Here is a 25,711-nt window from a genome sequence, read left to right as displayed (position 1 = left end):
TTTTTTTTTCTTCTTTTTCAAAGCTCCGTAAACCACTCTCTGATCACGTGCCTCCATGAGCCAATCAGAGTTGTTCCCTGCACTGCGCAGCTTAGTTTAGATGTAGACGGTCACAGAGGACCGAGGACAGAGTAACGTGAGGAAAATTCCACAACGGATAGCAGTCGGTCATAAGTCGTCACGAGGTTTACCAGTAAATGCAACATGTTGTCCCGTCTGTGTTGTTTTTCAGACAACAGCAGTGACCACCAGTGCAGCAGTGCTAGTTTGTGTCTTTTAGCTCATAGCTTTAGCGCCAGACTGTTGTACGTCCCGCTGTTTTAATCCTCTACAGTGAAATCCAGTCACACTACACCGTTTAGCTGTCAGCATTTTAGCCGTGTTTAATCCAGTTACTACTGTAGCTAACGTGTTATTAGTGTTTACTAGCGTGACATGCAGCGATGTTTCTGGTGCCTCTAACGTCTGTTTTGGAGCATCAGAGCGCAATGCAGACATTTAAGTGGCACCGTAATCCGCGTTGCTATTCCGTCCGACAGATACTGGGCCCTATTGGCACCGGATTTTAACATGCGCCATTAATGTGAACAGAAAATTGTGCTGCCTATATCTTTTCACGGCAAACGCGTATGTGTGGAAAGCGGTCGCACAACAACTTAAATGGCATACTCCTTCATAGTATCCTTCAACAGAGGAGGAATGTAGCACAATATGGATGTGAAAGCAGTTATAATTAGCCTATGTGACAACATTTGTTTTGGTTAAATAATCGTGATAATTAATCGTGATCAATATATTGATCAAAAATAATCGTGATTATCATTTTGGCCATAATCGTGCAGCCCTACAAAGGTCTCCTCATTAAGCAGCCAACTCAACACAGCCACACCTTCAGATAGGGCTGGGCAGTATATTGATATTATATCGATATCGTAATATGAGACTAGATATCGTCTTAGATTTTGGATATTGTAATATGGCAAAAGTGTTGTCTTTTACTGGTTTTAATGGCTGCATTACAGTGAAATGATGTCCTTTTCCATTATTTGCCTTTTCCCCACTTAGACATTATATCTACATTACTGATGATTATTTGTCTAAAATCTAAGTGTGAAGATATTTTGTTAAAGCACCAATTGTCAACCCTAGAATATCGCTTCAATATCGAGGTATTTGGTCAAGAATATCGTGATATCTGATTTTCTCCCTATCGCCCAGCCCTACCTTCAGACAAGCAAAAGCTTTAAAAATTTAGATTTAAAAGGAGACCTATTGTGCTTTTTCTGTGTTTTCTGTCATTCATACATATACATATATATATATAATGTTATAATGTCGGCTCTTCATATTAAACGTAACCAGAACTTAAAATAATGAGGTAAACGTATGTGAAAGTAATCCCGGTGAGGAAAAAAACTCAGATTTTAAACCGTATACAGTTTTTTCCACTCTCGGCTCAAGCTAACTTTCATTATATGGCCATCTGCTCCAGGCACATTACTGCAGTGTTTACATTACATACACTGCTACATGTAGCTACATGCTAACGTCAGGGAAAGCTGTAATCTTGGTTGTAGATGTTCATTTCGCCCCAATTTCTGCTGGAACATGTCCGGTTATGTAGTTTTTAGCCCAAATTCCCCCTTTAACGGAATTTGTGGCATAAGTTCATGTGGGATGAGTGTGAGTAGGTCTGTGTATTTATGATTAGATTTATGAATTAATTAAGCTATTTGGAGCTGGCCTTACCACATAATTGGGTAGAGAAACACCTTGACACGCATTAGGAGATAACTAATCAGCTCTGACTGTCTGACACTATCTGAATGATGACAGTCTGTCTTCTCCACAGGTTCCATCCTTCACTCACAGAACACAGTAACGTATGCTGTATACACAGATGAATAAAAACATGAACAGGATGGAAACTCAATGGACAAAACTAATGTTACAAAGCTGCTCTTCTTCAGCTCAAAACCACCACGAGGAAACCAGGAACAGTCCACAGTGACACAAGTACAGCTAAATCAGCCAGACTTCACATCTACTCCGAGTCATATACGGAAACTCACAGTACTGAAGCAGTGATGTGCTGCTCACCTTTCTTTCCTTTGTCATCCCTTTTACCTATAAAGGCAAAACATTCAACAGCAGTTAGTCATACATATGGAACAAAACATTAAAAAAAAGCCACACACAAAAAAACAAACATAATCAGTGTTCCCTTTGTACAATTACACAGGCCGCCAGGCCAATGGGAACTTCCGCCAGGCCAAAAATAATATTTGAATGCCAAAAATAATGCCAAATACCCATCCAGCGTTTCCCCTATATTCATTCTGCAGTGACGCGCCACCGTGAACACGGCAAAGCGCCTGTTGTTAGTTCACGTCTGTAATAACAGCAGGACAGCCGAGTGTCTGTTATCCAAACTGCTAAAGTCAGTTGAACAGGAGAGGTGAAGAGAAAGTTGTGGGTAGTCTGCCGGTTACAAAACAGGCTGACCCCCAATTTCCACCGGTTGCGAAACGTCTACGGATCCGCTCCGGAACGGCGGCGGAGTCATTAGGTTTCCATTAAAGTCAATGTGTGTATTTTCACTGACTGCAGAACGGCTGCAATCCGACTCCGTCCCAGCAGATACGCAGAGCTTCTATTTTTGCCGGACGCCGGAGAGCTCCGCAGCAATTCAGCACACGGCAGATGCGGGACAGGAAGTCGAGCACAGAAACAAAATAAAACATCCAGTTAATTTTCAAAATAAAATACACCGTGCTCACGGCGGATCATATTTCCCTGCACTACACCTTGAAAACACAGCACAGGGTTGTTTCCCCTCTACTCCTCTGGATGGAAACAAACTGTTGTTGGTTTTGTGGTTCTGTTCTACCTGAATTCGCGAGATCTCGTGCGTCCTCGTGACCTCAGCTGTCAGTCATGGCCGCAGCCCTACCGCAACAAATCCGGCCCTGGTGGGTATTGACGGACGGCGGAGCACGCAGCCTATACGCAGCGGAGCCGGTCCGCATTCGGTGGAAATCTGCAGTTAGGCTCGGAAGTAAGTGACACGCTCACGGTTTTTGCTGAGCTAGACCAGAGAATATCCGGCTAAAGCAGATTGGTGATGCTGTTTAGCGTTCATTGTTCTCAGTAAAGTTTGCTAAAATTAAACAACTTATGCTTCATCTACGCACTCTTGTCACAGCGTGGGAAAGCACATGTTTGGCTTATTTTCTGAAATTATTGTAGCATGAAAGCATAGGGAAACTATCTATCTATCTATAGTAAATCCACCAACACAGCCCCCGAGGCTTTCGTCATATGGAGGGGGCGGGGTTTCATCCAAAGTGAAAAAATATGTTATCTTATAATAAAAGTGTATCTGCTCTGTGAGACGGTAGAGTGACAGAAAATCGCCACTTTAAAAAACAGTACTGATGTGGAGCGACTTTTAGGTGTTTACCTCTAATGGTCAGGCGCACAGTGCTGTTGTTGAAGTGAAATATGAACTCTGTCCAACTTTACAGGCTGAGGGGACATTTCTCAGTTCTGTTATGTCTGTGATCTACAAATGTCAACTTGTACTACTCTTAATGAAGACCTAAACAGGGAATTATGATGAGAACTGGTAAGCAGCATCCTGTTCCTCTTTAGACTTAACAGATCGCTTTATATTCTGAACTTACTTCTCTTGTCCCTCTTCTTTTTCCGCTCCTCTTTCTTCTCTTTCTCAGCCTTCTCCTCACTGTCACCTTCACCTTGACCATCATCTTCTTCAGCAGCACCAAGCAGCGTGAAGATGATTCCAGTCTGAGAGTTCACACCTACAGCGGTGACCAACATCTTGCCAGAGCCCTCCATCACATGGGTACCTGAGGGAGAGAATAATTAGTTTAGTCTGTCTGCCGTATTAGATGCGAGGCTTGGAGAACTGGAAGTGTGACTCAATGCAAATATAAATTGAAAAAAAATCTATATTTTTGACAACAGTCAAATAGTAGTCATATTCCACTCTCTCTCATAGAAACACTACTCAAACCATAGCAACCTACGCTTGGTTATTGGGTGCAGCTTAGAGCAGAACATATTGCTTTCTTGTGGAATAAAATGAATACATTTCATAACACATTGTTGTGAAATTACATAGAAGAGAGTGGAATATGTTGCACATTGCCTACCAATAAACAGTTTTCAATACGTGATACGTTTTCATCTCTTCATTTTAATAAGACACATTACACTGTTGTTAAGAATAGTTAAAAACATTAATAATGCTACATGATAAATAATGTTAAGATAAAAATACTGAAATTTCTTTAGTATTTTAGGTGGTTTAAATTTGTATTATTATTTCAGTGTAGGAAGAGGTGTATTGTTCCGTCTGTAGGTGTGAAAACCAGAGAGATGAAAATCAGCAGCAGAAACTGGCTGCTGAGAGCTGACAGTGACAGCTCTGGTCACACCGAACCCGGCTGTAATTTGACGTGAATGGAGAAGAGTTGAAGCACCTGACAGCAACATGGGGTCTTTGTCGACTGTCTTCTTGACATGATCCGATTCTCCTGTCAGAGCGCTCTCGTCAATCTTCAGATCGTTGCCCTGAATCAGGACGCCGTCAGTAGGCAGGAGGTCACCTGGAACACCAACAACACACAGGTCCACTGTAATGACAGCTCACCCATCCGGTCGTTATGTTACATCATCATTACATCGTGTCTGTCACGTAAAAAAAAAATTAGGGCTGCACAAAATAAAAAATATATATAATCGCAATTTTATAGAAATCACAATTATGGAGTAGTGCAATATCCAAATCGCAAGGGGGGTGGGCGTGCAATATTTGGCAAAATATGTGTCAAACCAGTCTGAATTGAGTATTGTGGTGCTGCAGAGATGTCCTGGCCTACAAATCGTATCCTAATGACTAAAGAAAAAAAAAAGAAAAAAAAATCTTTGTTTGGTACAGATTCTCTCAAAAATCACACTATAAATTATTTGAATATTTTTCAATGAAAATGAGAAAGACACAAAAATGATCATTCCCTCCAATATTGTGAATCATATCGCAAGTCAAAATAACTGCGATGAGATATTTTCCTCATATCGTGCATCCCTAGAAAAATATCAACCAAAGCAGCAGTAAAGGGTGGAAACATTTTCAAATTTGGTTTTCTAGTGATTATGAAATAGTGATGTTGAGATATAAACAGAGAGAAACTGGTTTATTATTATTAGAACATATCAACACTATATTTCTATCTTATTCTGTCACCATAAGAAACCTTTAATAATTCCTCTGCAGCTTTTAAATCAAGACATTTACTTTAAACAATCTGTATGATCTGCTGACAGCGGGATCTGTGGATAACCCAGAACAACAAGGGACAAAAAACACTGCTGTTAAGGTTCTTTTAACTTCCTTTATTTTGTGGTGGCAGTATGAACTGAATGTAATCTCAAAAGACACACACAACTAACCAACCATTTAAAGATTTTCAATAGTAGTTCCCATAGAATACCAGAGTTTCATTACACTACATTCATTGCATTCACTTTTTAGATGCTTTTGTCCAAAATAACTTAATAAATGCATTCAAACTAAAAAGGAACAAGAGCTAGATGTCATGCCATTTAAAAAATTTGAAGTGTAACCCTGCCAAAAACAAACCACTAGAAGAGTTTTTTTGGCGGTGGAAGATGGGAAGTGACCCTGGGTCCAGAACTTCAGTACTGATACCAAAACAATACTTCCTTTGATAACTTTGAGAAATAAATAGAAACAAGGTTGTCTACAAAACCCCCTTTTCTTTCATTAAACAAAAAGAAAGTTGCATAAACTGTCAAGTCAACAAGATTTGATGTCAACTTTTAGTACCTAAGAAAGTTGTGATCGTCTGTGCTACGGACATATTACAGTATCAGAAAAAGTACAGCAGTTTGGTGCCCAGTAATCAGTGGTAAACTCTGCTGTAGATAAGTGCATGCTTTTTGTTCTCTCACCGTATTTGACCTGTGCGATGTCTCCGACCACGATCTCGGACACTTTGATCTGGATCACCTGCCCCCCTCGGACGACACTGAACTTCTGCTCCTGCTCGATGCGGCTCTGGAGGCCGCGGAACTGCTTCTCTTTGCTCCAGTCGTTGAAGGCTGTCACCAGGACAACGCAGACCACCGACAGCAGGATGGCAGCGCCTTCGATCCATCCAGCCTCCTCCTCATCCTCTGCATCGAAGCTGCCAGCCGCTTTGCCACAGTCTGAACAGAGACAACGCAGGCTGCAGTTTTAGTTTTTTCTGAATGTACAGTATGTTCCCCTGCTTCTTTACACACTCAAACAGTGCAGCCTGACAGGAAGTGACCCTTGGCCTTACTGTACAGGTGGATTCCGGTTTCTACGAACAAGTCTCTCTAACTTTGGGTGGAAGTGACACACTGCTACTTTGACGTAAAAGCCTCAGCTTGGCCCAGTGGCTCTCCGCTTTTCTCTTTTAACAAGTTGGTACCTTGAAATGAAATGTTTTTTTAAGAGGGACAAGAAAAGACAGCATTGTCTTATAAAACCTACAGAAACAGAGAGTGTGCATATTTCTCCCCCCTGAGAAATAAAAGTGAATCTTAGCTTTTATTTGGTACTGAAGTAATGTATTTATTTCAGTGTAGTTCTGTTTATCAGTGAACTGTATGAACTACGCTGCAGACTGGAGTCTTTGCTTACAGTGGATATGAACGGATATGAACCAGTGATCATTTTTTTATGTGAATGAGTCCAATACGAATAAAAGGCCCGTCCACACCAAAAACGATAACTATAACCATAACTATAAGTGTAACAATGTGAGCATCCACACTGCTGAACGATAACGCTCTGCAAACGGTAGCGCTGCACGCTCCAGCTGATACATAATACACTAACACAGCAGAAGTTGCAACGTCAGATTACAGGAATGTATGTAGGAATAACCTACATGCACATATTCGTGAATTTAGGTACATTTTATAAACTAAAAAAAGCCTACAGGCGGCCCCCGGGGCCTCTTCAGGAAACAACGGCGCTCCAGAGCCGGGGATGAGAGCGGGCGGGCAAAAACACCGACAGTATGATCATAACATCCAAAACACAAGATTCACTCTCAGTGGTTTCTGTGACATGAGAAATGTTTTTAAAGTACTAATGTTTAAAAATACACCGAGCTAAAAAGGATCGTAGTAACCCCACAGAGTGAAAAAGTCACGCCACTGACCACCTGTGTGAAACACATCTCTCTGCAGTGTCTCTCTCTGCCGTGTCATGTTGTAATTTCAGATGGATTTCGATTGGCTGTAAGTGTTTTTATCGTTGATCAAATTGCTCTGAAAGTGATATTGATCGCCACTGTCGTCGTCGTTATAGTTACAGTAAGAATAATTTTCAAAACTATATAGTTATAGTTGTCGTTATAGTTATTGTTCTTGGTGTGGATGGGCATTAAGCCTTGAATGGACCCACATCACATGCATGTCTTCTGCAGGAAAGGAGTGACCGGGACAAACACTTTCCTCCGATTGTGTGTAAATTTGCGGTTTTCACATCACACGGGATTAATCATGACAGTAAAGGCACTAAAACATGAGTAACATGTAAAACCTGAAACCTGACCTGTTGGCTGTTACATTTTAGTCTGAGGTGAGCTCGACTGCAGTTTAACTTACACGTGTACTGCTGTTATGAAAGAAAGTAACAAAGCAAGTACAATGAGTCCCAGACCGCCTCACTGAGTGAAGCCTGATAATGGGGCGACAAAACAGGAAACACATTCTGAACATCATCTGACAGATCTGCTAACATGTCACCACAATGTCCCCGTAAACAAGCAGTGATATGCCAGCACATAGGTTCATAATACAAGTTTGGAACAATATGTTTCTGAGGATGTAAAGGTTTCATTTGAGTGACTGAGTGTAAAATAAAAACTCACTGTGTCTGTCACCACCGGGCGGATGGTAGAAAGAAAGGGCTAGAGAAATGATGGCTGCCACCTCCAAGATGATAAGCGTGACATCCTGAAGGGCTTCCCACACTAACTGCAAAAAGGTTTTGGGCTTTTTAGGAGGGATGAGGTTCTGTCCAAACTCCTCTATCCTTCTGTCGATGTCCTCCGAGTTTCCAGCTAAACCTGCAGCAGAAGACACAAAGACAACATCAGAGGCAAGTCCTCCTCTGATCCTGGTTTACACCACAAAACTATTAATGTAGCTTAATCCTAACCTCTTCACAGGTTTTAAACTCTGAAGAACAACATTATGAGTCACAAGCGATTTAACATTTGTAATCACTAACAAATATGACTCATATAGTTATGAAATTCACAACTGCAGGATGAACTTAAGTAAAAAAAAAATTTTTAAAAATCTAATAACAGCCCTTCCATGTGGAGGCTCCATCTTGTCAAACATATTGTTGGTCCAGACTTTGCTCAAACACACAGAAGTTTATTTCACATTTTAGGAGAGATTGCAAAGTTTCCAAAGATCCCAAATCTGTCAGGTTCCATTTTTTTCCATGTGTCACAAGTTGCAAAGAATCTCCCGCACACTGTTTAACTTGCAAAAAATATAAAGTTTAATAGGGTTGTTATGGGAAGTGAGGCTCTCCCGTGTGTAGAAAAGTACCGTAAGCGGCAGCTGCCGCTGACACAGTGATGCACATGCTTTTCCATGGGTAGTGAAGCTACAGTAGTCAGTGTTTTATGTTCGCTGCAAAGACAAACTAAATCACGTAATAACGACATATCCCGGCCATTTTTCACCGCAGAAAGCTGCTACCAGCCAGGCTAAAGCTAACATAGTTAGCCTAAAGAAACAAGGCGTCTGTCCCAACTAACGTTATGGTTCGGAGCCGCGACGCTGGAAACGTAACACTAATCTACAACAGCAGTCTGCTTCTGATATAACGTCATTTACACTGATTTAAGTGCTCTTGGATACACAGTTTGTTGAAGAGTGTGACATGCAGGCTCTGCACGCTCAGCAAACCAACAATCATGATCCATTTTAATCAAATTTATCAAACAACCAAAGCAGGCCCCGCTAGTCGACCATAACCTGACATTTAGAGGAAGCAACATGCATGCATTATTAATATTCACTTTAGCCTGGATTGAAATTATATGAATACAATGGTGTCATGTCAGTCAACCAGTGGATTTCTTCCTAATTTCCCTCTCCAAAATCTCTTCAGAAGCGTAATCACAGCCTTACTTGCTTTGGTTTTTGTAAAGCATTAAAGTTCAAAAAAGACTATCAAATATTTATTTTCTTTGTAGATGACCTCCCCTACAAAATCACCCCAGTAGTTGAGAATTATTTAGTATTTCTAAATAGGGCTATTTATGTCCTCTTGTAAAAATTAGTCTTTTTCATATCGCGATATGATAGATAGATAATATATATATATATATATATATATATATATATATATATATATATATATATATATATATATCTATATCTATCTATCTATCTATCTCTCGCAGGGAAAAAAAATATATCGCAATGCAAGTTTTTTTCCCCCCAATATCAGATAATTCAGACGCGTAACTATCGGTAAGCAGGGTACGCGGTTGCTTACGGGCCTGGTCCAATCAGGGGCCCGCATTACTGGAAGACATTGATTGACAGCCAGGGCCCCCTATCGCATTTTCATGACTCACACAATCCCGCAGTCCCACGTGCAGCCACTGACCAAGCGGGAGTGAGAACGGGTCAAATTCATTTCCTTGACGAGACGTGTGTGACTCGAACATCTCACATTTACCAACAAAACGTACAGCGAAAGACCGTGCAAAACATTTCAGACCGTCCTGCCAACACGTATACATTTTAACATCAATGTACGCTGTAACGATTTTTCACTCTAAAGTCAGCGGTTGCCGTTCCAATACTGTCGGCCGTCTGCAGCGGGCGGGGCTGTTGCTCCGTTTCCCCCGCGACTGACGCGCAAACACACAATCACACACGGTGGATGCAGGAAAAAACACAGATGAGATGTACAGGATGACCTAAATTGAGGACAGCTACGCTCGTTATTGTAAGTGCAATGATAAGTTAAAGTCCAATAAGTACTTTATTAAACCGTATGAATGTGTGTCCCAGGCCAGGATAGGAAATTAACTAACAATGTAAAGATCAACAAGCCACTGACAGTGACAGATGTGTTCATATTTGATTCATTCAATAAATTATTATTTTGTGTTTAAATCCACCAGCCGTTTTTATATTATACCAACATTTACAGCATCCTGAGCCTTTTGTAAATGATACAGCAGACATGTGGAATGTTTCCATCTGATAACTTCAATAAAGAGCTGGAGCATATGCAATATACTGTCATAGTTTAATTCAAAATAAAGACGTTTTTAAACTAAATGTACAGATATTATCGCTCGGTAAGCCGCAATATGATTTCCAGCATGTTAGAAATAATAGAAAGAATTGATTAGGCTGTATGGTTATAATTATACAATGTATGTATACATTTGATGTGACCAAATAGTTTTTCTCCCTACACGGCCCCTAGGGTGATCATGAAAGATTAGCGACACCAACAGGTGACAGTTGCAGGTCAATTTACAGCCCTACAACCTAAAAAAACATGTGCATGTGTCCATTTTTTGCTCACCTAGAACTCGCTCAGTTCAATATCAATACGCTTTAGGCTAACTCTTTTCGTACAATATTAATCGTTGGTCAACAGCTAAAGACCCAGCATAGAGGCCAGCAGCAGAAGAGAGCAGATGAGACCAGAAGAGAGCACAAAAGCACCAGATTCATTGTGCGATGTTAAATACAATATTTAGGGATCTAATAGTGTGAAAATTTAACCTCACGGTTACAGTGACCAAAATGATCACGGTTTTCGGTATTATCGCGGTATTTTAAAAAGTGTGTTCAATATGTTCAGAAAGCACCGATAGGCCAACACAAGCTGAAATAGTTTCAAAAAGTGTAACCGTGTTTATTAGATTACAAAAATATAGGCAAAACCTTATCAAAAGTGCAACTTTTAACATCAAAGGAAGAGTTCAGCATGTAAACAGCTTATTTGCCAGGAACATTTCCAATAGTGTAAGTTTAAATTATACAAATCCAAACATTCAAGCCATTTCACCAAAATTAAAATGTAAAACTGTACACACAACTTCAGGAGACTCGGATGAAGCTGGGAAGGATTAAACACACGGTTTCATCCACCGTGATAATAATGATATAATTTGAAAACGTAATGAGGCAACGTTTTGACCTTTAAGGCATTTGTCAAACACCTTAAAGGATACCTAAACGGACAGAAGTATCAGCTCGACCTACAATTAAGATAAAGAAAAACACCTTTTATCCCAAAATTATCCACTATGTACAAAAAAAAAAAACACTACTGTCTAAAAATGGCTGTTGGAAACCTTAAACATCAGAATATATTGCATTTCTGAAAGTGTGAGGACGACATCTTTGTTTCCTTTTGTGCCTCATCCTGCAGCTTAATCCTGCTGAAGCCGACATGCAAAAGATTAATGGCAGAGACAACAGAGAAAAAGACCAGTCAGTTATTAGTCAAAGCCTAAAGTGGAAACACGAACATAGGAAGCAATTCTACAGAAGACCGTCAAAGTAGGTAAGTAAAGTAATCTCGTAGTGGTCTCGTGTCCTGAATGGAAAAAAAAAAAAGTAACGGGAAAAGTATCAAGGTGTTTGCACTGTTGATTTAAATTCAATAATTCATCTTTCCGAAAGTCAATGAGTAATCGTGTTAAATAATTGTGATTTCAATCTTGACCAAAATAATTCTGATTTAGATTTTTCCCATAATCGAGCAGCCCTAAATCATAGTCAGATTAACCTGCTAGGGGGACCCGGAGCACAGAACACATGTTCAGTTCCACAAAGTGCTGTTTTTAAATCAGTTATTCGAGGATCAGACCTCTGAGCTCTGTTCACGGGGGCTGTCACTTTGTTTGAAATTCAAACTACCTTACAAATGCAGAAAAATATTTAATAGTCAATCAGGAATAATCTGTCTGAATTCAAATGCACTGTCCATCTGATCCACTGTATGTCCTGTTGTCCTCTGTAAAACCAGACTGTTGCTCTCTTCTTTAACACAAACTGAAGTAAACTAGCGAGCTCTGAACAGATAACCATGACACTAAAACATCTGAGGACTAAGGTGAGGAAAGGATGGATTCATCACCATAGAAGGTTATAAATCAGCAGCGTGTGCAGACTTCGTGAAGTGCAACTGCCTACAATCAATATACAGTAACTTAGCTCAGCCGTGAGCAAAGGTAGCTTGTCGCTAAGTCAGGCTACGCGGGTTGCATCCAAACAAATTTGAACACATTCACTGTTAATTCATATATTCTTTTGAGCTTGATTTTTTGAAAAAGGTGACACATGGTTTATCATGCCTGGTGTTTGTGTCTCTCTGCAGCAGTGTGGTGTTGCCTGGTAGCGGAGAGCAGACTGGTTTCCTCTGAGGAGCAGAACGGCATGTCGGGACATGCACAGATCCCTCTGGACACGCTGCAGCTGCAGCACGGTGTCTCTGAATCAGGTTTTCAACCAAGCACCTCTCTCCATGTGAAACTAATATAATGTAAACAGGAAAGGTGAGCAGAGCACTGGGCATGCCCTCTGCTTTCAGGTGACACTTACACTTTAAGTTAATGGATCCGCCCTCCAGCTGTCGTCACAGAGACACGCAGAGAAGTGAAGCGGTGTGAAAGATTTTCTGCCGATTTCAAGCTGCTGCTGACATTTTACTCGCTGTCAGCAGGAGTCGAAACCCTGAAGGTGTTTACTGAGAGTGTGCAAGACAGACAGACGGAGTGCATTAATGATGAGGAGGAAAATGCCAACGGGCAGACGTATGAGACTCACTGAGTCCACTGAGACACACAGTTCAGTCTACTGTCTGTAGGTCAGCATGAGAAACATTCAGACACACTGGGTCCACTGAGACACACTGTTCAGTCTACTGTCTGTAGGTCAGCATGAGAAACATTGAGACACACTGGGTCCACTGAGACACACTGTTCAGTCTACTGTCTGTAGGTCAGCATGAGACACACCGGGACAGAATAAGTTCAGCGTCTTTACTTCAGTATGAGAGATAATGAGTCCACTGAATTAACTGACTGTTTTTTGTTTACCAAAGCAACAATGTCTGGCAAATCTTAACTGCGTGTATGGAAGGGAGGAAATCAATCTAAAAGAAGATAAATGATTCAGAAAATTATCAACTCCTGATGTGTAATAAAAGTGCAAAAACATACGAACAACAGGATGTTCAATAAAAGAGCAGCTCAGTGTTCGGTCTAAAGCTGCAGTCCCAGTCGGGTCTGCAGCTTTAGACAGCTAAAGTCTAAGTTTAGCATTTAACGCAAAACTCCTCTGGTCATCTTCTGCATGAGAACACACACCAACCCCTGATCCAACCAGCCGCCACGCTGCAGGGTTCAGCAGCGGTAACCTCACGTAGAAAAGATTTACAGGCTGATCAGACACGATGAGCATCACTGCCTCCACTACCTTTACTGTTGTTATGACTGACGGGAAAAAGATTGCAGCCAGATTGAAACAGGGGACATTTTCATTTCATGCTTGTCTGTACATGCTATATGGTCTGATGGCAACACACTGCCGCAGATTATGATGACATTAGGGCTTTATTTTTGTAGCACGCAACGACTAGCACAAGCAGCGCACAGACAGTTTGGTATTTTCCTGACCTTGAAATCTGCTTTGCTCATTTGTGTGACATTTTGGTGCCTAGGGCCCCACACACACACGTCAGAGGGAGGAGAAACCCAAACAGGTGGAGGTAGGGCTCGGGGATGAAAACAATCTCGAAACTGGGTAGCAAAAAAATTCAGGTCGATAACGGTGATAAGCTTTGGACATATTTACCCGATAACACAACTGCCAGAGTCTGGCTTTTCGGCTTGCCGGACACGCCCACTTCCTATTGTGAGCGTTTTGCCGGTGTTCCCCTGTCGAACAGGGTTTCCCTCCTGTTAAAATGCTAAATCTGTCGGCGGTTGATGCTAAGCAGGATGGGAAACGCAACTAATGTTTTCTATCGCCATCCCAGCGACCACTGGCTCTGCCCACTACGTACTTCCGCTCAATTTTCATTTTCCTTCAGTACTGGAGTGGCTGAGAACGATGACGTTGAGGACGTGCACTAGAAAGATGCAAGTGAAGCCATTTGGTCCGTTGTGGCAACGCTGCCAAATATCCAGAAGTTAAAGCCTGAGCAAGAACAATCTTTGCTGAGTTGTGTTGGTGGCCATGATGTTGTGGCCCTCCTCCCCACGGGGTTCGGGAACAGTTAGATTTTCCAGCTCGCTCCGTTAGTGGTGAAGGAGTTGGTAAGGCTAAAGCTAGCGATGCTAATGCTAAATATAAGCCGATAGTTGTTGTCGGTCTCCCCTCTTGTTGCACATGATGTATGTCACGACCAAACGTTAGCGATTGGTTCTGGCAGATCCAGAGTGGCTCTGGGCAGATCCAATAGTTTTAAACTTCAGAGTACCCGCCTTCAAGGAAGTTAACACTTGTCAATGGAGAGTGGCCAGACTCTCCGTACAAAAGAAATGTACCAGAGTCTGGTAGGACCTGGCTAAGAGACCACACCGAGAGTATGAAAATGCGGACTCATGCTGGCTCGAGTCCAAAAACAAGTTATAAGTAGTACTATTAGTTTGTTCAGATTAATTTATTTGTCATAGTTCCTTGTGTACTAACATAGATAAAGACAATGAAAAGACGGTTCTCCACCAGCCACTTGCAGTGCAACAGGAAAAGATAATCATACAGACGTACGTAAAAGTAGTTCCGTACTGCCGTTAGCGGTGCTAGCATTAGCTGTGCTGTAGCTGCTGTACCAAAACAACATTCAATCGTGTCGTCTTTTGCGGCCATTGCCCCATATGAAAAACATTCATAAAGAAGGAAAAATATAACGTGCGCTATTTCTTATTGTATAGCGAAAGACACTTTTGCATAAACACTTTACTTTGTTTGGCTTTGTGCTACAAACATTTGAGATGCTTTCTTGGCAGGAGTTTACATTTAATATATGTTGCTTTTAAATAGTTTGAGGTTGACTTCTCACTTAGTTTGCACTTGTTGTTTTGCAGATACAAAAGGAAAACGTAATTGTAAGATGATTCTGTATGAGGAAAAGAGGGCTACTCTTTCTTTTGCCAGTTGAGGGCACTACTGCTCTATTGACCAGTGGGGCATCTCATAATGTGAATGTGAGATCTCAAGAAAAACATTTTGCTGAATATTGTAAAGGCATGTTTTTTTTTATTTCACATGTTAATAAACTATATTCTTAAGTGTAATCAAACCTCTGGTTTATTCAGGCTTCAGTCAGGACGCATAGCAAAAAAATTATATCGTGATAAATATCAATATTGATTAAAATGGGAAAATATATTGTGATAAAAAAAATGTGCCATATCGCCAAGCCCTAGGTGGAGGGTACATCCAAATGAGGCAGCACAAAGCAAGAGTCGCTGAGAATAGACTCAAAACTAGGCATGGGAATCCCCAGAGGCTCCACGATACGATATTATCATGATACTTAATACGATATTATTGCAATTTAAAACCGATTGCGATATTCTGCGATATATTGCAATGTATTAACTTTTTTCCCCCAACTTGAAATTATGTCCCCAAAAGGAAAAAAAGATTTCTCTGTTCATCTCACTTAATTTTTAATCGCTGTACAAAATTTTGTGGACGGAAAAAGGAATTGATCTTATTATTCTTGCACCAAAAAAGAAATCTACATCTGGCGCAAAAATCCCTCTTTCCAAACGACCTCACGACAACAAGACAGAAAACAGCTGACTGAAGTTTGAAGGCTTCTTACCATCTTTACATGAAAAAGCATTGATTGTAGATTTGTAGATGTGATGAGTTAGTGTCACTTTAAGTGTGCAGCCCACTGTGATAAAATGAATATAACTCCGGCCTTCACTCACACATTCACAGTAACTGAGACACTCATCCATACCTTCATCACCTCCCGTCTGGACTACTGCAATGGTGTCCTGTCTGGACTGCCCACCAAGGCCCTTAGCAGACTCCAGTATGTCCAGAACTCTGCTGCCAGGGTTTTAACCCACACTAAGCCCTGGCAGCATATCACTCCCATCCTCCAACAGCTCCACTGGTTGCCAGTCAAGTCACGCATCACCTACAAGATCCTCCTGCTCACCTACAAATCTCTCCATGGACTCTCACCACAATACCTCACAGATCTCCTCCACCCCTACACTCAGTCACGTTCCCTGCGGTCCTCTGACAAGGACCTGCTGGACACCCCCTGCACCAGGTTGCAGACTTTTGGGGATAGGGCTTTCTCTGCCAATGCGCCCACACTCTGGAACAGTCTACCACACTCTACCGCTCATGTTCAAAAAGCACCTCAAAACATTTCTTTTCACCAAGTCCTTTAACCCCTAACACACACACACCCCCCTCTCATTTGTTAAGCGACCTTGGGTACCATGAACGGCGCTTTAAGTCAAAGTTGTTATTATTATTATTACTACTACTGATTAGAAATGACGAAAAGACGCTCAAATTTTCTTTTAACATCCCCAAACGTTTGATCTCGGTTCACGCTTAATGTTGGACAAACAACCAACAAAGTGATTTTCCTTCTAAAAATCTTTAAAGCCTTTTCGGTCAAACTTTGAACCACTTCACATCACTCAAACTTCCTCAGAAACTACAAGATAAATCAGCTTGTACTCTCTGCTGTGTATCCTCCATTCAATTTTTTTCTTAATTTAAATGTAGTATTTACAGAAAGGAACTAGCGGTGTGAGGATCTATCAATCTGGATCGATTCAATGATCACAATCCAATATCATTGATGCAAAGTCAAAACATTGATACAGTATCATCTTTAAGATATGCCTTTATTTTGAAACTCCAACTAAGGAGGTCATAAAGGTTCTTTAAGTTAACTGATAAAAAAAAACATTTGCACTTAAACATGAGAAATGTGGCACTTTATAGTGAACAGACAGGTCTATTTTTATTCTGTTTATTTAAAAGAATAGATTATTTTTCATTTAAATGTCTGGAAGAGCTCAGTAATAAAGTTGCTTTTCGTGAGTTGATATTTAAAGGTTACTGATTGTGTCAATTATAGAGTGTGGTCTAGACCTACTCTATCTGTAAAGTGTCTTGAGATAAACTTGTTATGATTTGATACTATAAATAAAATTTAATTGAAACGGGCAAATGATACGGTCTCATATCAATCGCAGACGTGAATTAAATCGAATCATAATCGTATCGGTGCAGACATTTTTTGATATCAGCAAACATTGCATCCTTGTCCAAAGAATCAATATAATGCCGTAGCGTGACGAAACCTGTGATTTAAACCCCTAACTGGAACACACTGTTTGTCTCATATTGTCCTGAAGCGGACAGAGATCGGAGCAGGATCAACAGAGGCCGCAGGTCATAGTTGACTTTGACCATCACACAGTCAACAGTCCCTCGAGCCAGACTAAACCAAACATGTCCTACGTTGGTTTAATGGTGTCCACGCCACGGGGGAGGGGTCTGAGAGTCACAGGGGAAGGGGCCAAAAACATCATTGAAGTAGCTCTGACTAAAAACAAACTGTATTTAGAGTGGAGCGTCACGCTGCCTTTGGTTGAACTTAACTTCAGTTCTGAATTCATATTTCTGGTGCCGTGATGCTCCAGCCGGTAGTCCGCTCCGTCGTTTAAGATAGGCTGTCCATGCGGACACAAAGTGAACACAAAAGCAGAGTTTCTCAGCATATTTACCTTCGATAGGTGACGTTCTCAGTCTGGCACACAGTCCGCTCACATCTCCGTAGCTCTCCTTGATCTTGGTCACTGACTCTTCTCCTCTCAGCTCCATGAGGGAGCGCAGCTCCTGTAATGAGCAGCGGAACTCCGCCTCGTGGTTGGCCTCGCCACGACGGCCATGTTTGGACCCACGAAAAGAGTTGTTGGCCATGTCTCCTTCCTCTGGGACTCGACAGAGGCCTCCCGAAAAACACAGACTCAGTGGTCAGCCAGAGGTGCAGATCTGGCCTGACAGGGACTCTGTGACTGTAGAGGGGGGGAATAGAAAGAGAAAACAAATAAGTGACTCAAGGGGAACATGTAAAAGTTACAGTTATGACTGGGCGCAGGACACCAAGGTTACGTCCTTGGTATTGTTTCGAGGGACTGCACTCTATAATTACGTACAAACTACACAAGATGTTTTTTAAAGATGATATTTCTTTTGACTCAGCATTTTAAATTTGACTTTTTCTCGCAATGAACTTTGCTGTCAAAGTAAGAGGGATTTAAGACTTTTCTAGATAAATAGAAAAAAAGATAAATAGATGACTTTATTAATCCCCGCAGGGAAATTAAGGCGTCTTGGCAGCCAGCCTAACCCTAACTTTAATAGTTACAACATAAAACACTATGAATACAGTACAATATAATAAAATACGATACAGTCACAATACAAATGCACTTAAGGAGGGATACAAATACAACTACAGAGGGACTGCATTGCACAGTAAAGACTTCTACAATCTTAAAAATAGATAAGGTGCAGAGAGAACATAAGGCAAACATATCAATGTGGTTGTAAACAAATATTATATACATAAAGTTGGGCAAAAAAGTATTTAGTCAGCCACCAATTGTGCAAGTTCTCCCACTTAAAAAGATGAGAGGGGCCTGTAATGGTCATCATAGGTACACTTCAACTATGAGAGACAAAATGAGAAAAAAAATCCAGAAAAATCACATTGTAGGATTTTTAATTAATTTATTTGCAAATTATGGTGGAAAATAAGTATTTGGTCAATAACAAAAGTTCATCTCAATACTTTGTTATATACCCTTTGTTGGCAATGACAGAGGTCAAATGTTTTCTGTAAGTCTTCACAAGGTTTTCACACACTGTTGCTGGTATTTTGGCCCATTCCTCCATGCAGATCTCCTCTAGAGCAGTGATGTTTTGGGGCTGTCGCTGGGCAACACGGACTTTCAACTCCCTCCAAAGATTTTCTATGGGGTTGAGATCTGGAGACTGGCTAGGCCACTCCAGGACCTTGAAATGCTTCTTACGAAGCCACTCCTTTGTTGCCCGGGCGGTGTGTTTGGGATCATTGTCATGCTGAAAGACCCAGCCACGTTTCATCTTCAATGCCCTTGCTGATGGAAGGAGGTTTTCACTCAAAATCTCACGATACATGGCCCCATTCATTCTTTCCTTTACACGGATCAGTCGTCCTGGTCCCTCTGCAGAAAAACAGCCCCAAAGCATGATGTTTCCACCCCCCATGCTTCACAGTAGGTATGGTGTTCTTTGGATGCAACTCCGCATTCTTTCCCCTCCAAACACGACGAGTTGAGTTTTTACCAAAAAGTTCTATTTTGGTTTCATCTGACATTCTCCCAATCCTCTTCTGGATCATCCAAATGCTCTCTAGCAAACACCAGACGGGCCTGGACATGTACTGGCTTAAGCAGGGGGACACGTCTGGCACTGCAAGATTTGAGTCCCTGGCGGCGTAGTGTGTTACTGATGGTAGCCTTTGTTACTTTGGTCCCAGCTCTCTGCAGGTCATTCACTAGGTCCCACCGTGTGGTTCTGGGATTTTTGCTCACCGTTCTTGTGATCATTTTGACCCCACGGGGTGAGATCTTGCGTGGAGCCCCGGATCGAGGGAGATTATTAGTGGTCTTGTATGTCTTCCATTTTCTTATAATTGCTCCCACAGTTGATTTCTTCACACCAAGCTGCTTACCTATTGCAGATTCAGTCTTCCCAGCCTGGTGCAGGTCTACAATTTAGTTTCTGGTGTCCTTTGACAGCTCTTTGGTCTTGGCCATAGTGGAGTTTGGAGTGTGACTGTTTGAGGTTGTGGACAGGTGTCTTTTATACTGATAACAAGTTCAAACAGGTGCCATTAATACAGGTAATGAGTGGAGGACAGAGGAGCCTCTTAAAGAAGAAGTTCCAGGTCTGTGAGAGCCAGAAATCTTGCATGTTTGTAGGTGACCAAATACTTATTTTCCCGAGGAATTTGCAAATAAATTCATTAAAAATCCTAAAATGTGATTTTCTGGATTTCTTTTTCTCATTTTCTCTCTCATTGTTGAAGTGTACCTATGATGAAAATGACAGGACTCTCATCTTTGGCTGACTAAATACTTGTTTGCCCCACTGTATAAGTGAGTGGAATTCTAATTATTCTGGAGTGCTGAGTTGATAGAACTAAAAGTGATCATCTACAGTAATAGCGGCAGATGAGTTATAGAGTTTAATGGCAGAAGGCAGGAATGATTTCCTGTAGCGTTCCTTTCAACAGCGGGTTGAATGAGTCTGTTGCTGAATGTGCTCTTGCTCTTTGTCTAGTGTTTTGTGGATGGGGTGAGGGTCATGATCCATAATTGCCAGTAGTTTTGCCTGCATTCTGTCTCTGACCGCCTCCTCCACAAAGCAAGATTAGTGCCAACCAGAGACTTAGCCTTTTTAATGAGTTTGTTCAGTCTGTTGGCATCCCTTAAGCTTGATTTATACTTCTGCGTAAAATCTACGCCGTTGCTACGTACGTCGGTACGCGGAGACACAAACCTATGGCGGACCCTACGCTGTAGCCTGACGTGCACCTCTCGAATAATTTAACTAACCATACATACATACGTTACATCAAATGAAAACATTTTGTCATTGTTTTGTCTATAGCTCGCTCAGATTTATTCATTTGAGCTACAAATGACTGAAGAACATTTAGTCAATAAGCCCATACCATCATGATAGGATTCAGCTGGAAGTTGACAAAATATCACCCAAACCATTTAGCATTCAGTTAAGACGTTCGACAGGACTTTAAATTCTTTAAAAGTCAGTGTTTAATGTGACTTCATTTTGTTGAATTGAAAAGCTGATTTTATCCTGGAAAAGACTGAAGGAGAATGCGTCATGTGAAAACAAAATAACTATTTCACGATCAATACTTTACCCTTCCTAGCACAAGCAAATTTAATGACAGAAAATAGTCAATTAAAAAGTCTCTTTGTTCGGCCCAGCGGGAGGATGAAACCTATTTAAACATTTAAAGTTTGTTCAGTTTTGAAATCTCCAGATCAAACCTAATTCTCATTTAAGTCAAACGTCATGCTCGTTACATTTTCTCACCTCATTATCAACTACAGTAACCAGCTGTATGGGTGGTGGTTACTTAGTTAACACAAACATAATCAGTACATTTTAATTGTTGATTGACTTTGAACACACTGGATACATATCTGTGTGTGGTGTAGAGTAATGTGCCTGCTGGTGTGTGATCTGAAAGCCTTTATATTTGTTCCTCACAGGTTGTGACCTCCGTGCCTTCACCTGTAATCTGTGTCAATCAGTCAGCCAAGGCTTAATCTGAGCAAGAGAGAAGCAGCCTGTTCAAGGATGTAGAGGAAAAAGAGCTACTTGGGTGTGGGGGGGGGGGGGGCTGAACAAAAGTCATCTGGTCAAATTGGTGGATAAGAGCTGTGCTGCTCACTGTAAAAAACTGGAGCTTCATTGGTGTTTTCAACCCAACAGGAAAGGGCTGTAAATCTTCACATTAGAGAAGCTGAAACACGATCATTTAGATTTTAATAGGGGAACTCTCTTTGGATCAGGTATTAATGAACTAGTCATCACAGAAGCGCATGACACACTATATAGCTGTGTGAAGCAGTTGAGTAGACTGAAAGCAGCCGGCGCTACACACTAAGAAAACACATTCAGACTTTTTGACAAAAACACTACGCAGAGCCAGTCACCTCTGATATAAAAAAAAAAACATCTTTGTCACTTCAGTACTGCAGCACTGAGGAGAAGAAAAGGCTTTACTTACAGAAACTTCCCCCATCGTCTCCTGTTAGCAGCAGCAGGTATTAGTGGCCGTCCGATTACTCTGAGCAGCGTCACACTCACAGCTCCAGAAACAGCCCATAACCCGACCACAGCTCCTCAGCCGGCAGACCTGCTACAAGACCACAATTTACTCCCAAAACTGGCCTGTTGTTCAGAAAAATCAGTTTGACCTTCAGCGAGCTCACAGCCACAAGCAGCGCTCCATCGGAGGAAAAAAAAACAGGAGCTGGCTAAATGATTATCTGAGGAAAGCCTCGCTTAATCTAATTAGACAATCTGTGGCTTCAGTGAGCACCAGAGAGAGACTGCTGCAGCTCCTCCTGCTGAGCAGAACACACCATCACACACACACACACACACACACACACACACACACAAACTTGCTGCTGTCGCAGCTCCTCCTGCTGAGCAGAACACACCATGTCTGACACACAAAACACACACACACACCTTAGCTTGCTCCTCCTGCTAAGAGATAAGGCTGCACGATATGACGGAAATATGTGAGAACGTTGAATATTGCGATATTATTTGCGTTAAGATTTTAAAGTGGACTCAGTTCTGCATTTCTGCTTATTTCAGTATTCAAACAAATGAAAGGAAATAACTTCCAACATTTATTTATTTTCTATTCATATTCTTAACAAATTGAACATTGAATACAAAAGGCAACACTAAAAAAAGAATGACAGCTACATTTTAGAGTGCAGTTTTCTACTGACATTTTCTTTCAACTAACAGAAAAGTGTCTTTAGCGATGTGGTTATTGCGCCAGTTGATATCGCGATGACGAGAGACTACTAAGAGAGACACACCAGGTCTACACACACAGGGTCACAGACTAGGCTTGGGACGGTGCAAACATTTTCAAACCGGTTTAATATTAAGCCAAACAGCGGACCAGACCGGTATACCGACTAGGTGTCGCATTTGTCTCAGCCGCTGACAAGAGAGCTCATAATTGTAGCGACTCCAGTCCACATGGTGGCGGTAAAACCTCTAAGCCACGACTTTATTCCTGCAGTATGCTTATAATAACCTCTTTGGTTAAGGTGTTCACAATTTGCCTCGTCTTTTTTAGCTTACCTCTTTCGTGGACTTGAAATCCGAAATGTTAACATTATGTCAATCACCTTGTCATATCCCTTATTACCAGTGTTAGGCAAGCTAATTGGAAAGCGTAGAGAGCTAAGCTACCAGTTATTCTTCATTTAGAAGCTTCACGAACACTGAACCCAACATTAGCCCCCAAATAAATGTAGCAAACTAAGCTACAGCAACATGAAAAGTTGGCAAAAGTAGTTTACTACATGGAAGATATTTGATCCATCCATGTTCACGACATACACGTCCGTGTATTGTTGTGGCATCAGTAATCCTCAGCGGTTTTCTTTCTGACGGCAGTAGAAAGCTCCGCTGTGCTTGAGATTCATAAATGCTCCCAAGAAATGTAGCTTGTGTGGACGCTTCCGTACTACTTGATCAATAAATAGATGAGCTACTGAAAAGCTTTTTGATTCAGAAAACAGCAACTCTATTGAGAAGTAGTTCAACCATAAACTGAATTAAATAGAATTAAACTAGTACCGCTACTGCCCAACACTGCTTGCAATACAAGTTGGATTTAGCGCTGTGACGGCATCGCCACTGGTTGCTTTTGGCAGCTACTTTTTATATTTGCCAGAAGGCATCATAGAGACGAATGCTAGTCCAACCAGTCAGCATAAAATCAAACGGGTTTAGCCTCGCTCACTGGACCGGTGAAACCAGAAAATGACCTAATTCTATCACAGAATGGGTCTATACACACACACACACTACTAAACCTGCAGCAAACAGTGCCGCTGGCTGAGAGGAATACACTATATATCTAATTAAAACAGACTTGAGGAGAAGATGTAAAACTGGAGACAGGGGGTCAGAGTGTAGAACTAGTAGAGCAACCCGTTAGCATCCCATAGCAACCACTGAGAGAAAAAGATTGAAACCAGCTAGCATATGTTAGCAACCACTAAGAAAACCCCTATAAAATCTACACCCCCCCCCCCCATGGACACATCAGCGAGGGAATAGCCACACCTTCCCACACACACACTAACAGTCTGTTAGAGATCTGATTCATGCTGCACGATTGTTACAATATATGTTTTTAATCCAGTACACTTAACTGCATGTTACAACTGAAGGTGATGAAGACAGACTAACAGTCCAAATACATTAGTTACTCGTAAAGAAGATTAAAGTCTGTGAGATCAGCTTGCTTGATAAAATTGTTTCAGTCAACAATTGGCAAGTTGACCTGGGATCAACAGAGTGTGTGTGTGTGTGTGTGTGTGTGTGTGTGTGTGTGTGTGTGTGTGTGTGTGAGAGAGTGAGTGAGTGAGTGAGTGAGTGAGTGTTGCCACCCAGTGGTCACATATATAGTAGTAAGTATTATACGGTTATTCCTATTTCCTAGGACTCTCCTCACCAAAGAAATTCTAAGTCAACTAACACCCATATGATTTTGTCGGGAAAAAAAGTTTAGGATATCAGATTCAACAATGATATGTAACGTTACAACAGTCAGCTTTGACCCCATTTCAACAGGAAGATACAGAAAATCGAACGACAAAAGGTGACTGTCGTGCGGCGACCACAGTTAGCTAACGTTTTAGGTTTACGCACCAAAACGACAGACTTTAATTCAGGTAAAAAAAAAAAAAAAAAGGTAAGGGGGCGAATTCCGACAAAGGGGTCTTTTCGGCACAACACCTCTAAAGCTAAAAAACAAAAACTAGAGGGTTTTCACGGCGCGTCATCAGACCCGAAGTCGCCATGTTGGAGGTACTCCGCATCACAACAAAGCATAGGCACTGAAGTAGATCCCGAACGGCGTTAAGGAAAATGGTTAATGGTTAATTATTGCCGTGTTTTAGGTTGTGCCAATAGGTCAGACCGAGAAAAACATTTGGAATATTATCGACTTCCAAAAGTGATTAAAAACCAAGGAGAGGAATGCCAGAAGTTATCAGAGGAAAGGAGGCGCTTGTGGTTGGCAAAGCTCAACCAGGATCTACGAGGGAAAAATCTGTCTTGATCGGTCTTTGAATTGAAGAAAAAAAAAAACTATTGAGTCACTTGGCTACACCTTGAGTGTCACAATGATATCATACAGTTAATGTTAGGTTGATTAAAGACGTTATTGCATTACTTACTTTGGCCTTCACACAACACATTGGTCGTTAATGACTTGGTACTGCGTCTCCCTCACCCATCCACACACCATCTGGTTATAAGCCTCCAAACTTTTGTAGGTTTTAAGGTCTTCCGCTGTGTATGGGCTCGGCGAGAAAACCAGGTAGTTGACTATATCGGGATATGCAACTGAAGGAAGAATCACCGGGTCGCCATGGATCCAAGAAGAGGGAGCCAACTTGTAGGGATCTGCACCGCCAGTAAACTGTAATTTCTCAAAATATCGCGCCTTTTTTTGTGGTCCAAGTCCTTCCATGCCTTTGCATCTTGGACGCGTTTTGATGAGCTTTTCGGTTGTTTAGACATAAAGTATTAAAGTATCCAAAGTGCACAATACTCCATTACTCCATTCAGTTGTTTACACCAAGTGCCTCCAATATGGTCGTGCATCCAGGTTACCACCCAGAATGTGACGTCGGTGAAAACCCTCTGCTAGCATTAAGCTAATTTAGCGTTCATTCTCTAAACTGCCACTAACGTTACCGTTACGTAAGGA

General features: G+C 41.4%; 1 protein-coding gene across 2 annotated transcripts in view; it reads right to left on the bottom strand.

Annotated features, from left to right (window-relative positions):
• Positions 1-22,333, bottom strand: part of LOC144521847 (plasma membrane calcium-transporting ATPase 1-like) — a 42,471-nt gene extending 20,138 nt beyond the window's left edge. The window contains exons 1-7 of one of the 2 annotated variants that reach the window (XM_078256474.1): positions 21,959-22,333; positions 17,871-18,161; positions 7,959-8,156; positions 6,001-6,258; positions 4,509-4,634; positions 3,687-3,872; positions 2,101-2,127 (exon numbers count right to left, since the gene is read on the bottom strand). In XM_078256474.1, the coding sequence (XP_078112600.1) occupies positions 2,101-2,127; positions 3,687-3,872; positions 4,509-4,634; positions 6,001-6,258; positions 7,959-8,156; positions 17,871-18,066 (991 nt within the window). In that variant the 5' untranslated portion in view covers positions 18,067-18,161; positions 21,959-22,333. The remainder of the gene's footprint in view (positions 1-2,100; positions 2,128-3,686; positions 3,873-4,508; positions 4,635-6,000; positions 6,259-7,958; positions 8,157-17,870; positions 18,162-21,958) is intronic. The other variant, XM_078256475.1, reaches the window with a different exon arrangement.
• Positions 22,334-25,711: the final 3,378 nt, after the last annotated feature.

The sequence above is a fragment of the Sander vitreus genome, chromosome 8, assembly GCF_031162955.1.
Source record: "Sander vitreus isolate 19-12246 chromosome 8, sanVit1, whole genome shotgun sequence".
NCBI lineage: Eukaryota > Metazoa > Chordata > Actinopteri > Perciformes > Percidae > Sander > Sander vitreus.
This window is presented reverse-complemented; position numbering and strand designations above follow the sequence as displayed.